General features: G+C 48.2%; 1 protein-coding gene across 3 annotated transcripts in view; it reads left to right on the top strand.

The window, feature by feature from the left end:
- The window catches only part of RNF144A (ring finger protein 144A), a 107,512-nt gene extending 97,500 nt beyond the window's left edge, over positions 1-10,012 (top strand). For all 3 annotated transcript variants that reach the window (XM_004745745.3, XM_045084914.1, XM_004745744.3), the window contains one exon: positions 5,758-10,012. In XM_004745745.3, coding sequence (XP_004745802.1) covers positions 5,758-5,889 — 132 coding nt within the window. In that variant the 3' untranslated portion in view covers positions 5,890-10,012. The remainder of the gene's footprint in view (positions 1-5,757) is intronic.
- The last annotated feature ends 9,464 nt before the right edge of the window (positions 10,013-19,476 follow it).

The raw sequence follows: 19,476 nt of genomic DNA, 5'->3' as shown, positions 1-19,476 counted from the left end.
GTAGGCTGCTCCCCGTATTTTCGTGGGACTAAAAGTATCACGTGCCAAGTACATTCTACCTAGAGCCCCGCCGTGAGTTTTCTCACAAGGTGTCCTGCCGTGAGCAGAAGGGTCTGTCACGTAAAAGTTTCGCACAATTCCATTCTGCCCGAGTGACGTCACTTCGTTTATCCGGTGTCACAGGGTCTCTGTGGACACGTGGTCTTGCGATCAGGAGGCAGCCGTCGCAGGGAGGTCTGGGAGGCTCTGGCGGCAGGTGCGAGGGCTGTCCAGCTTGCCGTCCCCTGACCCTGCACAGAGTGCTCGATGGGGGCAGGAGATGCTCACTTGTCTGCGCGTCCTCTGCCCCTCTCCCGTCCCTTAGACACCGTCTCTTAGCCACGGTCGCTGTCTCTGGTGCTGGCCCGGGGTCCGGCGTGGGCATCCAGCGTCAGGGGTGGAAGTCCATGACCTCCGCCCTAGATCCGTCTCCTCCCAGAGGACTCCGTTACCCCGTGGGCGAGGGTCTGCTCCACCCTGGCTCTTCCTTCGCTCCTGAGCAGGGAACCCTCGGGCCTCTTCCCACGCAATGAAGGGGGGGCTCCCTTTTAGCCAAAGGATGGCATTTAAGGGCTCCAGCGGATAACCAGGCTCTGGACGCACACCCGTGCCCGGACCTGTGTCCACGAGCACCCGCGGGGCCAGGCTGAAGGGCGGGAGCGTGCCCCAGGCAGCCCATCCTGGACGGCCCGTGCGGGGAGCCCGCCCGAGAGTATGTCTCCCAGAGCTCCGTGGGACGGGCACAGGCACTGTCTCTTGTCCTAACCCAGGGTGCCCCGTGCCTTCAGTCTGCAGCAGATCTCGAGACAGCTGCGTTGCTTTCGGGCTGCAGACTTTGTGCCGGTGAGACGAGGACACGGAGTGGACTGTGACGGAGGGGTCACCGATGGCTTCTTATTCTGTTTATGGGGAGGTGGGACCAGCCCTTGTGACCCCAGTGATGGGGGAGCTCTCCTGGTGCACTCCCGGTCCCTCCTGTGGCCGCAGAGCCCCCTTGGCTCCCAGCTGCCACTAGCTCTCCCCGTGTGGGCGACAGAACGTGTGTGAGTGGGACTGGATTTTCCCTTGAGGTCCCCTCCTCCTCCACGTGCTGCCCATTTGGGGACGTGCCTCTCCAGCCTCCTTGTCACTCAGACAAGAAGCCTGCGTGACCCAGACCCCCCAGTTCCTCCCAGGCTCACGCCCCTGCAGCCAGTGTGGCTCCTTTGTGTGCCCTAAACCCCACTCCCGGCCTTGCTCCCTTTCCCGCTTCCCCTCAGGCAGCACCACTGTCCCACCCTCTTGGAAATGCAGTGGTTTGCACGGCCGAGGCCGGCCGTCTGCCCCGTGGCCCTCATGGCCCATCTTGCAGGTACCTCACTGTCTGGGTCCCCAGAGCACTCGTGGTGCAGAGTTGGAATGTGGGTGCCCCAGAGCCCTCGGGAGCCTGGAGAGGAGTAGAGGGAGTTGAGGACAGGTCGGTCTAGAGGGTGCGGGCAGCCCGTTGGGGGCCCCCAAGAACCAGCGCATGGGATCCAAGTCTCCCGGAGAGGGGTGCCGTCAGTCCCTGCGTCCCTCCCTGTGATACCTGTGTCAGCCCCCAATCCCACTCCACCCCACCTGGGGGCTTCCCGGATGCTCAGCTTTTCCTGACTCTCCTGTAATCCTGAGCTCACTTTGGCAGCACATATACATATACATACACACGTACACAGATACTCCTCCCGGGGACCTCCTTTGTTAGGGGCTAAATTAGCCCCCTCACCCCCAGAATTCACGTCTTATAGCCCAAAGCCCCAGTGCCTCTGAGCGTAACTGTATCTGGAAGTGGGTCCCTCGGAAAGGGGATGATGTGACTGGGGAGCTGCTGGGTGGGCCTGATCCAGCGTGACCGGTGCCCTTCTGAGAAGATGAGGCACAGACCAGTGCAGAGGGTGCGGCTCGGCCTCAGACCTCGTGCCCCCAAGGATGGTGAAAAGACAGATGTCTGTGGTGCTTGGTTCTGGTGGCCTGAGTTGATGAGAGCTTTCTAGATGGCCTTCTCTTCTGCACACAGATGGTGGGATGGCTTAACTCAGTTGTTTTCTGCAATCTGTGCTCCCTCCCTGGGAGGCAGTCCCTCGTATGAGCATCTGTGTGCTGATGGTCCTGAAATCTGCTGGCTCCTCCCCGAGCTCAAGACCCATGGGCACACCGACTGCCTCATAGATATCTTCACGTGGGGATCCGTCCGTCGCTCTCGCTCAGAACATCTGAGTGGAACTCACGGTTCTTCTCTCATTACCGAGGTCACATTAACTTTGTCCCCTCTGGCCAAAACTGAGCGCAGCATTCTTGGATCCCTTCGCGTCTTGCTGACTTTGCTTTCTGAACTGTCTTCTGGTCCGAGTCTCTCCTCCCCATCATCCTCCCCCCTTCCACCTGGCTGGCCTGCTGGGAGTCCCGGAAGGGTCTCCGGGCTCCGTCTTCCTTCCTGTGGGGCATCCGCCATAAAGCCCCTGGAACTCACCTGCTCCCTAGTGTCTCAACATGACAAACGGTCAGCTTCCGAGCGGTGACCCTGCGCTCCCTGGTTTGGCTCTGCCGGACTCCACCCCGGTGTCCTGCCTGCACTCGTCCGGTTATCTGTGTTCGCTCTGCTCAGCCAGACTGTCTGAGACTCTCTCTTCAGGCCGCCTCAGCACATCTGCACCTGGCTCACGCCGCTTGGAGCTGCGGCCTCCCCAGAGAAGCCCCCGAGCTTCCCAGCACCTGTTTTCTGCATCTCAAATCTGTGTCTGGGGAGTTTTCACCCCTTTGTCACAACTGGTGTCTTCCGGCCCTCGCAGCAGAACCCGTTCGTGCAGAGAACAGAGAGGAGCCTAAGGAGTTCAGAGCAAAAAGTATTCACCAGCAGAGGAAAGAGGTGCTATGACCGAAGGCAGGCAGGAGAGAGGTGGCGCTGTCCCCTGGTGGACATCGGCGTAGGCTCGGCTCACTGCCGGCTGTCGTACCTCCCGGAATCCCTCACCTCAAGCGCACACCCCAGCAGTGCCATGGTGGGTATTTAACTGCTGGCTCCCAGGCAGGGGACACCCCAGTCTGCAGCGCCGCGTGGTGCAAATACTCCCGCGGTGGCTCTTTCAGGCTGTATCCGTGCTGTCCCTGCAGGGGGAACTAGGAAGAGCCATGTGAGCGGACACAGCCCTGGGTCCCTCTCCCCTGTCACCCAGACTCTGCCGCATCTAGCCCGTGCTGGGCAGGCACTGATGCTGGGGGCATGTGCCCGGCACCAGTGAATTAAAGACGTTCTGCGCATTCACCTCACATGTCTTTGATTTTGGCGTCTTGTCCCCCAGCACCGGAGTGTGGTTTGTAGAACTCTCCGGGGGAGGTGACTCCGAGCCTACCGGTTTCCCCGCAGCCGGCTCATCTCTTGAACATCCATGATGCGTTTACGGTGGGAGACGCAGGGGGCCGCGCGCGGTCAGAGAAGCCCCGCCAGGCCGTGGACTCCCCGAGATCGCCAGCACAAGCGGTGCTGCGCTGCGGTGACGCCCGCGGAGCCTGGACCCCCGGGTCCCCGTGTCTCCTGCAGCGACGGACCCAGCGCCTGATGCACGTTTGTAACACACTCACTGACTGGCTGGTTTTGCTTTGCGACATTTGCTCCCTATGTCATCCCTTACCTCTGGCTGTTTTCCTTCTGGCAACATCTGCTCCTTCCTGCCACCAGTTGGCAAGAGATCGGTGTCCTTGCTTACGAAACGGCAGGCAGAGTAAGAGGCAAGAGAGGGTGAAAATGAAGGCGTGTTATTTCCCAAGAATGGGAGTGTTTGGTCAAGGATATTGGTATGTTTGTGGCCACGAGGAGTCCCTGGCTTCTTTGGGACTGACTATGCGCTCCAAGTGGTAGGGATGGTGTGAGCGCCCTCGAAATAACCCCTTGCTGGCGTTTTCATCTCTTCTGAAGTATTGGCGTGCACGTGATTTTAACAAAGCCTGACCTGATTTCACATCCCGTAACCCACCGTCGACATTACCTCCACGGACGGACGGAGTCCGCAGGCGGGAGAGCCAGGCTCCTTGCGTGAGCCACGCGGTTGCAGAAGCATGTGGTGCCTGCAGGACAGTTTCCAGGCGGAGGTCTAAGCGAAGGTGTCCTCTCTTCCACACATCTGGGTGCCCTGGCCTGGTATCCAGCTTCAGAGCCGATAATGGCCCTTAGAGATCCTGTACCTCGATGGTTTATTTTGTCTTTGAGAATGATGAGGCACTAACAGGGGAGTCTGGCTTAGAACGGCGTGCCTGGGTGGTCGTGTATATATATCATTGTGAACACTAGGTGGCGGTCTGACTCTGCCCTCAGATGGCCCTTGGGGCTGCCCTCCGCCTGGGGGGTGTGCCGCCCTGGCCAAAGGCTTTCAAAGAGGAAACACCTGGCTCTTTTGACCAGCTACACTGCCCGACTTCCTTGACAACATGTCTACATTTACTCATCCCTCGGCGTAAGCATGCATTATAAAACAAAGCCAGAACTTGTAACAGTTTTGAAAGTAGTCCTGGGTTCAAACTCTGGAAGTGTCATGGGTCTGCTTCCTCCCTGATACGCTGCACCTGGGTCTCTCCTGTTCTCCCATCTGGAACGTCCGATCCTAGTCTTTCTGGTTCATCAGCTACCCCTTCCTCTTCGTAATCTCAGTCCTCCATCCTCTTAGCAAATGTTTGACCCTTGGGCTCCCTTTATACCTGGAACGTGATGGCAGTGTATTGGCAATCAGTTAAATCTCAGTGTCTTTCCAGTGAACTGGGTGCTCCTCTAGGATCCATGGTCTGATGTGTTTCTGTATTTGTAATACCCAGCACAGTGTCTGGCTCAGGGGAGGCTTGTTGGCTAAGTAGATCTATAAATAGGTAGTGGTCTGGGTGCTTAGATAGAAGGAGGGGGGAGGAGAGGGAAAGGAAGAAAAAGAAAGGGCAGGAGGAGTGAGGGGCAGGCAGTAAGGGGAGGCAGTATTGGTGGATGGGCGGGTAGGTGAATGGTGACTGATGGATACACGATAGGTAGGTGGTAGGTGGGGGGCGTATGGTTGTATGAGGAGGACGGGGTGGATGACGTGGGGATGACGTGTGGGTAGAAGGCAGGATGGACGGGGGATACGGCTGGGTGGGGGTGTCGAGGAATGGATGGGAGCTTGACGGGACAGATGATACGGATGGGTAGAGGAATGGAGGGGGGTGGGTAGATGGCTGGATAGGAGGATGATGGGGGATGGACAATGGATGCATGTGTGGATGGATGGGTGGATGGATGGGTGGGATACGGTTGGATGGATGGATGGATGGGTGGATGGGTGGATGGATGGGTGGGTGGATGGATGGGTGAGATATGGTTGGATGGATGGATGGGTGGGGTGGGTGGGTAGATGATGGATGGAAGGATGATGCGCGATGGGTGATGCATGGGTTGTTGAGTGGATGGGTGGGTGGTTGAGTGGATAGCTAGCTGTGTGGTTGGGTGCACGGATGTGTGGGCAGATGAATAGCAGGTGAGGGATGGCTGGATGATGGGTTCATGGACGGATGGATGATGGATGATGGAGGAACGGATAGATGGGTAGATGGGTGGCCAGAGAGGCACATAAAGGGATGGTGGATGGGTAGAGGATGGGTGGGTGGGCGGTTGTGTGGCTTATGCTTTGGTTGTGGAACTTGCAGACGAACCACCTTACCCTCTGCTCCTGTGTTTCCTTCTTGCAGGTCGTGGGCATATTTGCTGGATTTGGGCTCCTGCTATTGGTGGCCTCGCCTTTCCTGCTCTTGGCCACTCCATTTGTACTCTGCTGCAAGTGCAAGTGCAGTAAAGGTGACGACGACCCATTACCCACCTAGAGGAAGGCGCGATACTGGATCAAGACCCTGCCTCTGGGAAGCGTGGCTCTCCCCCATCCCGCCCCACCGTCCCCTCTCACTAAACATCTTTCTTGCCTTATGTGCCCCATTGAGCTTCACAGTGTCACGCTGGATGCCGTGATTTCAGGGACTAATGTCAGAACTTCTGCTGAGGCCCTGGGGGCAGTCACCCGGGTGTGGGGAAGGCAGGCTGGCGTGGGGAGGGCACGTCACCACAATCCGTCTCTGCCGACTTGACAAGGGAGGTGCTGCACGGAGCACACCGGGCGGTTTTCTCCCAGTGGGGATAGACTAGGAGTGTCTGATGGTTGCTTAAGAGACCCTCTCGTGCAATTGGCGTCCGTCTCCTCCTTGGCGTCAAGATGGTGCCATGTTGCTGGGAGAAGAATTCTTTTGAGGATTGCAACTCACTTCAGACGGAATCCGATAATTCTGACTTGAGAAAAGCACTCTGTTTATGACAACTGTTTTTATTACTAATGGCATTTAGTAAAATCCTTTTTTAGAAGGTGTTCTTTTTTTTTATTTGTTTGTTTTTGTTTTTCCTTCTTCCAACTGAGTAGTGGAAAATCAACAAGGTGCATCTACACCATCCTATGCCTTTCTGGAAATGTGCATTTTAGGAAGATATCGTTAAACGACTTTTCTGGCTCGGCCACTTTTCAGGAGATTTAGAAAGCCTTACGTGCTCTTTGTGTTTTTCTTGAAACTTGTAACGACGTTTCGAACACGACAAGTGGTGTACTGTTGTAAACGTGGGTTCCTCTGTTGTTGTGTTTCTTAGAAAATACCAGCGTGTTTAAGAGGAGTGTCTTCATCATTACATTTTCCTTTTTTGTTCTTGTTTTCTCTCTCTCTATCTCTCCCTCTCTTTCTCTCGGGGCTTCTCTCTTCTCATCCAGGTATGAGCAAATACTTTTTAATGTCTTTGGAAACCAAGTGCTTTACTCGGGACTTGCTCTGCTGGGAGTCACGGTGGTTTGGCTGCTCGCCTCCGCCTCCTCGTGTCGACAGCGAGAGGAGGGCAGTGCTATTGGTCCTCACCAGTAGGGCTTCCTGGCAAGACTGGAGGACTCCTGGGAGCCGGGGGAGAAGCTTCCTAATTTTCAGTTTTTTCAAATGACTAAGTTACTTTGGAGAAATCTGTGTCTGACCCAGCTCCAAGCCCTGTTGCTAACCATTTGCCCCACTGGAAAAAACCTTCCATTTCACTTATTTCGATTAGGAGATCTTCCCGTTCAGCCCCTCCCGGGCTGGGGGTGGCTGTTCCCCCAGCAGCGGGATGGGCGGGTCAGTAAGACGCACGCTGTAGGCGTCGATGTTTAAAAGGTGGAGAAATCGTCTTCTTTAGAGAGAGCGGGCTTGAATAGGACGTTCAAAGCCACCTGCACTTTTAAGGAACAAACTGACTGCATTGAACTTGGGACTTCAGAACTAATAGGCAAATGCAGATTTATTATAGTGGCGCTTTTTAAAACTTCCTAGACATTCCACAAAGGAGAGAAATGGAAACAGAATCAGACCAGTTTGCTCGTTGCTCATAAAATGCAGTGGTTTTCCGGGCGTGTTTGACTTCTATGTTTGTGTGTGGGCCTCGGGTCCCGGTTTGCTTCCCTGTACAGAAGCATCTACCTTATTTCTTAACGTTTGATAGATGAGAAGACACAGTATCCCTTCACTCTCCGCTTGTGGTGTTTATTATCTTTATGACCTGAAGCCGGTAGGAAACTAGTCCGTGTCGAAATCACATTCAGAACATTCTCCTTACGACCACGGTTGAATTTTTAATTCAGTGACGAAACAAGAACGCACAGAAGATCATCTTTTCAGCGGAGCCTGGGTAGTGATTCTCTGCAGCTCCAAGTGTTGCAACAGGGTCTGGTGGTAGATGGCTTTCTGGAGACAGTGGTGCTCCAGGAGTCCTAGGATCGAGTTGGCGGCCGAGACTGGGACCCACAGATGCACTTGTGTAGCCAGACCCTTCCAAATGCCTATCAAAGACAGCAGCAGGCTTGTGGCTCGGTTTCCAGTGTCCACGGGCCAGCCCCGCCCCATCCCGGGCCACCGTTCTTTCCTGTGCTTGCTGCCTCCCACTGCGCGGTCCCCGAGTCCGCCCGTAGCAGCACCCCTCTCCTTGGGGGGGGAGAACCCGACCCTTTGGAAAGGAGGCGTTCCCTGGGCTGGAGCTCAGATGTCCTAGTGGATCGGGCCTTCCGTGTAGCCTGGAGAAGCCCACAAGCAAATCACACTCCTCCGTAGCCTCAGCCGTCCTCGTGCCTTCCCCTCCGACACGTTTCCCAAACGCATGTTTCAAGCCAGGAGGGGACCACAGAGATGGGGCCGGCCGCAGCCAGTCACGCCTGCCTGCTCTGAGTCTTTGCACCAACCGTGCTTCCGTCCGCTTGCTTTGCTTTCATAGTCACACAACTAGACTCGTCCACTCTTAGGAAGATGCCAGCAGGACTGCATTGCAGTCTTACGTGAACTTGGATTTCCCCTGCTGACTGCTTCGATTTCGGTAGGGAACTCCGTCCCATCGTTCATGGGGATGCAGGCCTGCGTCTTAGATTTTAACCTTACCATCGCTCCCAGGGGAAACTTGGGCGGGGCGGGGGGGCTGTCTATGCTTCGTAGGGGGACTGTCCCATGGCAGAGCTTGTCTTAGTTGAAAATTGCATTCGCTTTCACGGACGGTTCCATGCTGGCCTTCTGGAAGCACATGCATGTTTATTCCTTTGGAGGCCTTGGAATCCTGGAGGCGAGCGAAGACGTTAGACCATGGCTGACTCGACTGGTGTCTGGTTGGGGTCGCTGGAGGGGCGGCTGACCTTAGGTCCTCTGTGTCCCTCTGAGCCATCATGCCGTCTCAGTGGACATGCCTGGTCTCTTGGTCCGGCTGTCTGTGCACTGTGAAGCCCGGCCCTTGGGCTTTGCATTGGTCGCCGGAGGCCAGTGCCCTCAGAGGAGGAGGCCCCACGGATGGTCATGCAGCAGAGACTGGCTCCAGGTCTGACCATAATCAAATCCTTCAATTGCGCGAGCCACTGTCCAGATTCGTTCTTCCTCCCTCTCCAGGAGTTGCCAGAAACTGGGGAAATCACTTGTTACACCCTTTTAAAAGGGGGACAAAGTCTCTTTACGACATACTATTTCATAAAACCAGTTTAGGAACCAGGCCGATTCCTGATTAGAACACAGGGCCCACAGAGAAAGGGAGTCTCAGCTACGCAAAACTTACTCCAAGATGAGTCTATCTTTTTCGTCTATATTGCAGAGTTAATAGTTATTTAACCAATTCGAAGAGGACATTTTTCCCTTGGTGGTCTTTAAAACTTAGTGGGTTGGAAAGAACCAGGGAGGGCTTTTGTATATTTCTCAGATTTTCATTTATTAATAAATACCCCTGTATATAAATTTAAATATATATATATATGTAAATCACAGTAAAATCATCAAGGGAAAGCATTTTGCATGTATAAAGCTTCATGAAGGTCTCTTTAAAAAAATACCAAAGCTTGTTTGTTCCTTCTAATTACTCTAAGCCCTTTTGAAAATACATGACATGAAGAGATTCTGGCTGGTGTTGCCAAAATAGCCAAATGGAAGGAAGGGCCTGCACTCAGATATAGTTGCTAAAGCATCAGTCCCAGGAGAGCTCCGTCCTTCCTCTGGTCTGTGTACTCCTGTCTTCCACACTTCCGGGAGCCCTCGGCGAGGGCAAGGCGCCTGCCACACGCCCAGCCTTTCCTTCAGTCTTTGCTCACTTTACCATGGGTGTATTTTAACCTTGTATAAACCTATGCATGAACGGGTCACGCACATGTATACAGTACGTATTTGACGAGCGGTGGTAAAACACAAAAGTTCGGTTTGTGTTTTTTGAAACGTCAGTCCACTCCGTGCCACTAACACTGTGATGTATAAAAGAACTGTTTGAATGCCTTTTAATGTTGTGTTTTGTACTTTGGAATCTCATGGAGAAGTTTGATTTGTAATTTCAATACATATTTTAAATGTATTGTGTCTTATGTAGTTTGTGCCCCTTTAGAAGGGATTTCTTTTTAAAAGAGATTTTGGCTGGAATACAGGTTACTTTCGTAAATCCTGTCTGGCTCCATCTTTTGCATGTTCTTGGTTGACGCCTGGAGGAGATGGTTGATGATTGGAGGAGACGGGAGCGGAAGGGGCCGTGGGAGAGGGATTTCCCATCACCGGCACAAACACGTGTCTGTTCTGAGGTTTCCTCTGCTGGGAGTGTTCTCAACTCTTGGTGCCAGATGGATCTGAGTGGCTGGGGAAGGGGCATGTGTCCTCCTCTCCTTGTGGTGCCAGCCTGGTATCATGGCATCGGAAAGCATCTCTACCCTGGCTGCCTCCCAGGCCAAGACAAGTACTTACAACCCTATCAGAGTTGATGGGCGCGTCATGACGACCAGTGGGCATCCTTTTACTACTGGGGGAAGGAAGAGCAGACACTGATGCTGTTTGCTTTCCTAGTGATTCTGATAACTCACCTTCCTTTTCATTCCTTCGTTTAGACTTCATGGGAGAATATATACCTTATTCATTAGCAGGAAGCTGCAGGCTAGGAACAGGCACCTGCTCCTGGTCCTATGGTTGCATGTTCAAAACCATCCTTAGAATCATAAGGTGCAGATCAGAGGAGGTGTGTTTTGTTAGCCCGTGACTCATGGCTGACCACAAAGACACTATTCCTAGTCACTGGGAGCTCCTGGTCTGGAGGGGACGCAGATCTGCCAAACAGTGAGGGGAATAAGGTGTGGCAGGTGCTCTGGTGGGCACTTGCACAGCACTCAGCCGAGGGGGCCGGTCAGAGGAGGCTGCTGGGAGGACCCGGTGTGTGACCTGGGTCTTGCCGATGAGTAGGTATCAGCTAAGCAAACACAGGGCAAGAGTGTTTGAAGGAGCGGTCAATCCATCAAACAGGAGTTTGGTCCAAGGCTGTCAAGACTGGGGTCCTCCAGCAACAGAAATTTATTCTCTCATGGTTTCGAGGCTGGAAGTCCAAGACGAAAGTGCCAGCAGTGTTGTGGGTGAGGACCGCGAGGAACAATCTGTTCCTGGCCTCTCCTCGGCTTCTCCTGGTTGGCTGGCAATCCTTCATGTCCCTTGCCTTATAGATGCATCATCCCAATCTCTCTCATCCTCACCTCGTGTCATCTCTGTGTGCATGTCTGTGTACAAAGTCCCTCTTTATGAGGACACCAGTCATTGTACCTGGGCCCACCCTAGTCCATGATGACCTCATCTTAACGTGATCATCTTCAAAGGCCTCATTTCACATTCACAGGTCTTGGGGGCCGGGACTCCAACATCTTTTCTGGGGACACAACTTAGTCCATAACAGGGAGCATGGCCTACATGTAGACCGTCCTGCCCTGACGAGGCCAATCAGGGAAGACAGACAAGAACAAAATGAGAAGGATTGCCCAGGTGGGGTCGAGAAGCTTCTCCCCGAAACAGTCCTTCCCCACTCCAGGGTACGGCCTCTAGTGGTCAGAAACAAGCCCCAGACGTGCTCTGATCTGGGCGCATGACCACTTGGGGCATCCGTTTCCTCACTTGAAAACGCAGGTAACAATACCTCACAGTATCTTTCTAAGGATAAATGGGGAGGGTCAAGTCAATTGCACAGGAGAGTGGTAAGATCTGAAGCCATGAATGAGTCCTAGCAGTGATGGGGATGACCGTCCTGTCAGGAATGCCCGCCTCCTCTAACTCCCAAACAGCAAAGCATCACCCACCCAAATGTTCTCTTTCCTGGATTCACGACTCAGATGGGGTCTGACCACTTTCCTGCCTGCATCTGGTTCACGCTACCTGGGACACTGATGCGTGGCTATGCAGGGCTCTGGTTAACATGAAGGAAAATGGGGCACAATTCTCCATATGGGAAACTCAGAAGTCATTCACTTGGTCCCCCAGGCAATTATTTGGGTCTTTTTAAATACATAGTTTTGTTTGTTCTATTAACTTATTTTTGTCCCTGACTTAGAAAATCCATACAGAATGTAAATAACTGTGTTCCCCACCACACTCGAAGGACCCTGCGGGGCATAGTCTGTTTCCACTCCTTGGGAAGTTCCACTTATCGCAACTTTTATGAAAGGCTCAAAATGTAAGGGAGAATAAATTTTGAGAGGCTCTGACAATTGGACTCCATTTTATCTAGGAATTTGGGAAATGAACATTATTAATAGGAGGTGTTTTTGTTTGTATCACCAACTCCTACTACGGTGGGACATACAGTAGGGATCTATTAAATGCTTGTTCCATGAAGGGAGATTCAGCTGTTGCTGTGTGTGTGTGTGCGTGTGTGTGTGTTTGAGGAAGGAGTGTCAATCACATGGGGTCACTTGGTTAAAGAAATCAACCATCAAATTTGAGCTAGAGGTATATAGACAGTCTAGAAGTAGATGTTTCATTAAAGGTGTAAAAAATCACTGTTAGGAATTGAGACCCTCTTATGAGCCAGGAACTTGGCTTATGCCCTAATGGGTTAATTTGAATGCTCACAGACCTGCCAAGACAATTGTCTCCATATTACAGTGAAGAAACGGGGTCTTGGGGAGTCATGACCACAAGTGACACCAATAGGAAGTAGCCACACAGGGAGGGACCCTGGGCAGCCTGCTGGGCCAGCATGCCCCCACTACACTGCTTTCCAGTCCCCCCCCCTTTTTTTTTTAAATATATTTTTAAAATTTATTTGACAGAGACACAGTGAGAGAGGGAACACAAGAAGTGGGGGTGGGAGAGAGAGAAGCAGACTTCCTGCTGAGCAGGGAGCCCAATGCGGGGCTTGATGCCAGGACCCTGGGATCATGACATGAGCTGAAGGCAGATGCTTAACAACTGAGCCACCCAGGGGCCCCTCCAGCCCTCCCTTTTCTGACCCGCCCTTGTCAATGTGCAGAGACATCCCTCCAAGGTGTGTGGTGGCTTTTTATTTATTTATTTATTTATTTTGTCTTGTCCCTGGGAGAGGTGGAGCCCTGGGTCTGAAGATAGTATTGCATTTGAAGGCAGAAGATCCTGATCCTACAGATATTTATCCTGCTCAGTGAGGGAGAATAGGGGCCCCAGGGAATCTCAAGGGGGAAATCGTTCCTCTAGAGGCACATAGGCTGTCTCAGATGCTATCAGATACTCTGAACAAAACATGTCTCACCAACACCCCCCATTTATTACACCATGACCTTTCAGGGTCTCTGGAGCTGATCCTGTTCCTTCCAGATCAACATTGTGGACAGCTGAAACTCATTCTCATAACAACCCTGGAAAAGAAAATATTAGGTGAGGGAAACTGAGGCTTTTGTTAAGAATGGGCCCAATAACAGTGATTAGTAGACTGTGGAGCAGAGACCCACCTCCTGTCTTATAGAAGGAAAATCAGGACGTCAAGGGCAAGGGCCCATGGTGAGCAGGGGAACCTCTCCTCAGAAAATGTTTCAGAGATGGGGGAATAGGGCCACCTTTCTGGGATCGAGAGGAATTCCCAACAGCATGAGGACTTTCCAAAGTGGGATTCTAGGATGGTAAAGTACTTCCTAGGACAAGATCACCTTGGAAATAGACATTTCCCATGGTATGAAATGGAATCAAAAGAAGAGCAAGGATGAAATTGAAAACCACAGATGTAAATGTTGACAAAGGCCACTCAGGACCTTCTGGAAGAGAATCACTGTAGCCGAAGGCCAGGTATGAACTTGCAGGTCATGGATGAAACACAACAGACACGGTGCTATTGCTCCTGCCCTGGATACCTGCTTTATGGAAGTCACTGATAACAGGAACACCAGAGCTTCCTAGGCCCTGTCCTCATGGGACTCAAGGTCTAACGGGATCAATGGGTAAACCAGCCACCGTCCTACCTGAAAGTACAGGGACACTGGCAGGATCTGAATTATTTTTCTTTATTAACATATAATGTAATAATTGCCCCAGGGATACAGGTCTGTGAATCATCAGGCTTACACATTTCACAGCACTCACCATAGCACATACTGCCCCCAATGTCCATCATCCAGTCACCCTATCCCTACCTCCAATCCCCCAGAAACCTTCAGTTTCTTTCATGAGATTAACAATCTGTTATGGTTTGTCTCCCTCCTGATCCCATATTGTTTCATTTTTCCTTCCCTTTTCCCCCAACCACCCCTGCCCTGCCTCTCAAATTCCTCATATAAGGGAGATCATATGATCATTGTCTTTCTGTGATTGACTTATTTTGCTTAGTGTGATACCCACTAGTTCCATCCACGTCATTGCAAATTGCAAGATTTCATTTTTTATTGCCTCATAGAATTCCATTGTGTATATACACCACATCTTCTTTATGCATTCATCTGTTTTTTTTTTTTTAAAGATTTTATTTATTTATTTGTCAGAGAGAGAGAGAGAGCGAGCACAGGCAGACAGAATGGCAGGCAGAGGCAGAGAGAGAAGCAGGCTCCCTGCCGAGCAAGGAGCCCAATGTGGGACTCGATCCCAGGACGCTGGGATCATGACCTGAGCTGAAGGCAGCTGCTCAACCCACTGCGCCACCCAGGCGTCCCGTGCATTCATCTGTTGATGGACATCTAGGTTCTTTCCATAGTTTGGCTATTGTAGACATTGCTGCTATAAACATTCAGGTTCGCGTACCCCTTCAGATCACTACATTCGTGCCTTTAGGGTAAATACCCTGTAGTGCAATTGCTGGATCATAGAGTAGCCCTATTTTCAACCTTTTGAGGAACCTCCATGCTGTTTTCCAGAGTGGCTGCACTAGCTTGCGTTCCCACCAACAGTGTAGGAGGGTTCCCCTTTCTCCGCATCCTCGCCAGCATCTGTCATTTCCTGACTTGTTGATTTCAGCCATTCTGACTGGTGTGAGGTGATAGCTCATTGTGGTTTTGATTTGTATTTCCCTGATGCTGGTGGTGTTGAACACTTTTTCATGTGTCTGTTGGCCATCTGGATGTCTTCTTTGCAGAAATGTCTGTTCATGTCTTCTTCCCATTTCTTGATTGGATTATTTGTTCTTTGGATATTGAGTTTGATAAATTCTTTATAGATTCTGGATACTAGCCCTTTATCTGTTATATCATTTGCAAATATTTTCTCTCATTCTGTCGGTTGTCTTTTGGTTTTGTTGACATTTCCTTTGCTGTGCAAAAGCTTTTGATCTTGGTGAAATCCCAATAGTTAATTTTTGCCCTTGCTTCCCTTGCTTTTGGCACTATTTCTAGGAAGAAGTTGTGTGGCTGAAGTTGAAGAGGTTGCTGCCTCTGTTCTCAGGGATTTTGATAGGTTCCTGCCTCACAGTGAGGTCCTTCATCCATTTTGAGTGTATTTTGTGTGCGGTGTAAGGAAATGGTCCAGTTTCACCCTTCTGCATGTGGCTGTCCAATTTTCCCAACACCATTTGTTGAAGAGGCTGTCTATTTCCCCCTGAACATTCTTTCCTGCTTTGTTGAAGATTAGTTGACCATAGAGTTGAGGGTCCATTTCTTAGCTCTCTATTATTCTGTTCTACTGATCTATGTGTCTGTTTTTGTGCCAGTACCACACTATCTCAATGATGACAGCTTTGTAATAGAGCTTGAAGTCTGGAATTATGACACCACCAGCTTTGGTTTTCTTTTTCAACATTCCCCTGGCTATTTGGGGTCTTTTCTAGTCCCATATAAGTTGTAGGATTATTTGTCCCATTTCTTTGAAAAAAAAAAAAAAAGGATGGTATTTTGATAGAGTTTGCATTAAATGTGTAGATCACTTTAGGCAGCACAGACATTTTCACAATATTTGTTCTTCCAATCCATGAGCATTAAATGTTTTTTCTATTTCTTTGTGTCTTCCTCAATTTCTTTAACAAGTACTTCACAGTTTTCTGAGTACAGATTCCTTGCCTCTTTGGTTAGGTTTATTCCTAGGTGTCTTATGGTCTTGGGTGCAATTATAAATGGGATCAACTCCTTAATTTCGCTTTCTTCTGTCTTGCTGTTGGTGCATAGAAATGCAACTGATTTCTGTGCATTGATTTTATATCCTGACACTTTACTGAACTCCTGTATGAGTTCTAGCAGTTTGAAAGTGGTTTTTCTTCTGGGTTTTTCACATAAAGTATCATATCATTTTCAAAGAGTGAGAATTTGGCTTCTTCTTTGCTGTTTCAGATGCCTTTTTGTTGTCTGATTGCTGAGGCTGGGACTTCTAGTACTATGTTGAATAGCAGTGCTGATAATGGACATCCCTGTTGTGTTCCTGACCTTAGTGAAAAAAGCTCTCAGTTTTTCCCCATTGAGAATGATATTCACTGTGTATTTTTGATAGATGGCTTTGATGATACTGAGGTAAGTACCCTCTATCCCTACACTGTTAAGAGTTTTGATCAAGAAAGGATGCTGTACTTGTCAAATGCTCTTTCAGCATCTATTGAGAATATCCTATGGTTCTTGTTCTTTCTTTTATTAGTGTATTGTATCACACTGATTGATTTGTGGATGTTGAACCAACCTTGCAGCCCAGGAATAAATCCCACTTGGTTGTGGTGAATAATCCTTTTAATATACTGTTGGAACCTATTGACTAGTATTTTGGTGTGAATTTTTTATCTTATCCTTGTTCATCAAGGATATTGGTCTGTAATTCTTCTTTTTGATGGGATCTTTGTCTGGTTTGGGGCTCAAGGTAATGCTGGCCTCATAAAATGAGTTTGGAAGTTTTCCTTCCATTTCTATTTTTTGGAACAGTTTCAGGAGAATAGACATTAATTATTTATTAAATGTTTGGTAGAATTCCCCTGGGAAGCTGTCTGGCCATGGACTCTTTTTTGGGAGATTTTTGATGACTACATCAATTTCATTACTGGTTATGGGTCTGTTCAGGTTTTCTGTTTCTTTCTGGTTCAGTTTTGGTAGTTCATATGTTTCTAGGAATGCATTCACCATTTCTTCCAGGTTGTCAAATTTGCTGGCATATAATTGCTCATAATGTTTTCTTATAATTGTTTGTATTTCTTTGGTGTTGGTTGTGATTTCTCCTCTTTCATTCATGATTTTATTAATTTAGGTCCTTTCTCTTTTGATAAGTCTGACCAGGAGTTTATCAATCTTATTAATTCTTTCAAAGAACCAGCTCCTAGTTTCATTGATTTGTTCTGTTGTTCTTTTGGTTTCTATTTCATTGATCTCTGCTCTGATCTTTACTATTTCTCTTCTCCTGCTGGGTTTAGGCTTTATTTGCTGTTCTTTTTCCAGTTCCTTAGGTGTAGGGTTAGGTTGTGTATTTGAGACCTTTTTTTTGTTTCTCGAGAAAGTCTGGTATTGCTGTATATATTCCTCTCAGGACCGCCTTTGCTGTGTTCCAAAAGGTTGGAACAGTTGTGTTTTCATTTTCATTTGCTTCCACTATTTTTTCAAATTCTTCTTTAATTTACCTGTTGACATATTCATTCTTTAGTAGGCTTATCTTTAGCCTCCAGGTATTTGAATTCTTTTCAACTTTACTCTTGTATCTGAGTTGTAGTTTCAAAGCATTGTGGTCTGAAAACATGCAGGGAATGGTCCCAATCTTTTGTATCAGTTGAGACCTGATTTGTGATCCAGGATGTGAACTATTCTGGAGAGTGTTCCTTGTGCACTAGAGAAAAATGTGTTCTATCTGTTTGGGATGGAATGTTCTTAATGTATCTGTGATGTCCATCTGCCCCGATGTGTCACTTAAAACCTTTATTTCCTTGTTGATCTTTTGTTTAGATGATCTGTCCATTTCAGTTAGGGGGTGTTAAAGTCCCCTACTATTATTGTATTATTGTCAATGTGTTTCTTTGATTTTGTTATTAATTGGTATATATAATTGGCTGTTCCCATGTTTGGAGCATAGATATTTAAAATTGTTAGATCTTCTTGTTGAACAGACCCTTTAAAAGTACGATATATTGTCCTTTCTCCTTTCTTATTATAGTCTTTGGCTTAATTTTAATTTATCTGATATAAAGATTGCCACCCTAGCTTTCTTTTGATGTCCATTAACATGGTAAATTGTTTCCCACCCCTTCACTTTAAATCTGGAGGTGTCTTTAGGTCTAAAGTGAGTTTCTTGCAGACAGCATATTGATGGGTCTTATTTTTTTTATCCATTCTAATACCCTGTGTCTTTTGAATGGGGCATTGAGCCCATTTACATTCAGGGTAACTATTGAAATATATGAATTTAGTACCATTGTATTGCCTATAAGGTGACTGTTACTATATATTGTCTTTGTTCCTTTCTGGTCTGTTACTTTTAGGCTCGCTCTTTGCTTAGAGGACCCCTTTCAATATTTCCTGTAGGGCTGGATTGATTTGTGAATTCTTTTAGTTTTTGTTTGTCCTGGAAGCTTTTTATCTCTCCTTCTATTTTCAATTACATCCTAGCTGGATATAGTATTCTTGGCTGCATGTTTTTCTCCTTTAGTGTTCTGAATATATCATGCCAGTCCTTTCTGGACTGCCAGATCTCTGTAGATAGGTATGCTGCCAATCTAATAGTTCTATCATTGTATGTTATAGACCTCTTGTCTCAAGCTGCTTTCAGGATTTTCTCTTTGTCACTGATACTTGGAAATTTTTCTATTAGATAATGGGGTGTAGACTTATTTTTATTGATTTTCTGTGCTTCCTGGATTTTGATGCTTGCTCCCTTCTCCAAATTAGGGAAATTCTCTGCTATAATTTGCTCCAAAATGTGCTCTGCCACCCCCTTCTTCTTCTTGGATCCCAATTATTCTAATATTGTTTCATCTTATAGTATCACTTATCTCTTGAATTCTCCTCTTGTTCAGTAGTTGTTGGTCTCTCTTTTGCTCAGCTTTTTTATTCTCCATCATTTGTTCCTCTATATCACTATTTCTGTCTTCTGCCACATTTAGACTAGTAGTAAGAGCCTCCATTTTTTATTACATCTCATTAATAGCTTTTTTTAATGTCAACTTATTTAGATTTTACTTCTATTATTTCTCAAAAATGGGATTTTATTTCTCCAGAAAGGGATTCTCTAATATTTTCCATGCTTTTTGTGAGCCCAGCTAGCCCTTTGATGATCATCATTCTTAACTCTAGTTCTGACATATTATTAATGTCTCTATTGATTAGGTCCTAGCCATTGGTACTGCCTCTTGTTCTTTTTGTGTGTGTGTGTGACTTTTTCCACCTTCTCATTTTATCTAGATAATAATAGATGAATGAGAGAACAAAATACTAAAAAAGTAGCAGCAACCCTAGAAAAATATCCATTAACCAAATCAGAAAAGACCTGAAACTGGGGGAAGAAGATAAAAGATATATATGTATATATTAGACTGGTGTATAGTCCAGAGTCACACACTTGATTTTTGGTGTATTTTGGTCTGTTAGAAGAAACTACCACCCAAAATTTTAAAGAAATAAAAACTTACATATATACAAAAGTAAGGGTAAACACAATGAAGGAATGGAATATGACTTAACAATGAAAATTTTAAAAGATTCTAAAAAGGAATTGAGAAGATAAGAAGTTGGTTGAAAAAAGAAAAGAAGCAAA

This window comes from Mustela putorius, unplaced genomic scaffold (assembly GCF_011764305.1).
Source record: "Mustela putorius furo isolate JIRA1106 unplaced genomic scaffold, ASM1176430v1.1 tig00000813_pilon_pilon_pilon, whole genome shotgun sequence".
Taxonomy (NCBI): domain Eukaryota; kingdom Metazoa; phylum Chordata; class Mammalia; order Carnivora; family Mustelidae; genus Mustela; species Mustela putorius.
The sequence above is the reverse complement of the archived record's forward strand: the minus strand, read 5'-3'. Positions and strand labels throughout refer to the sequence as shown.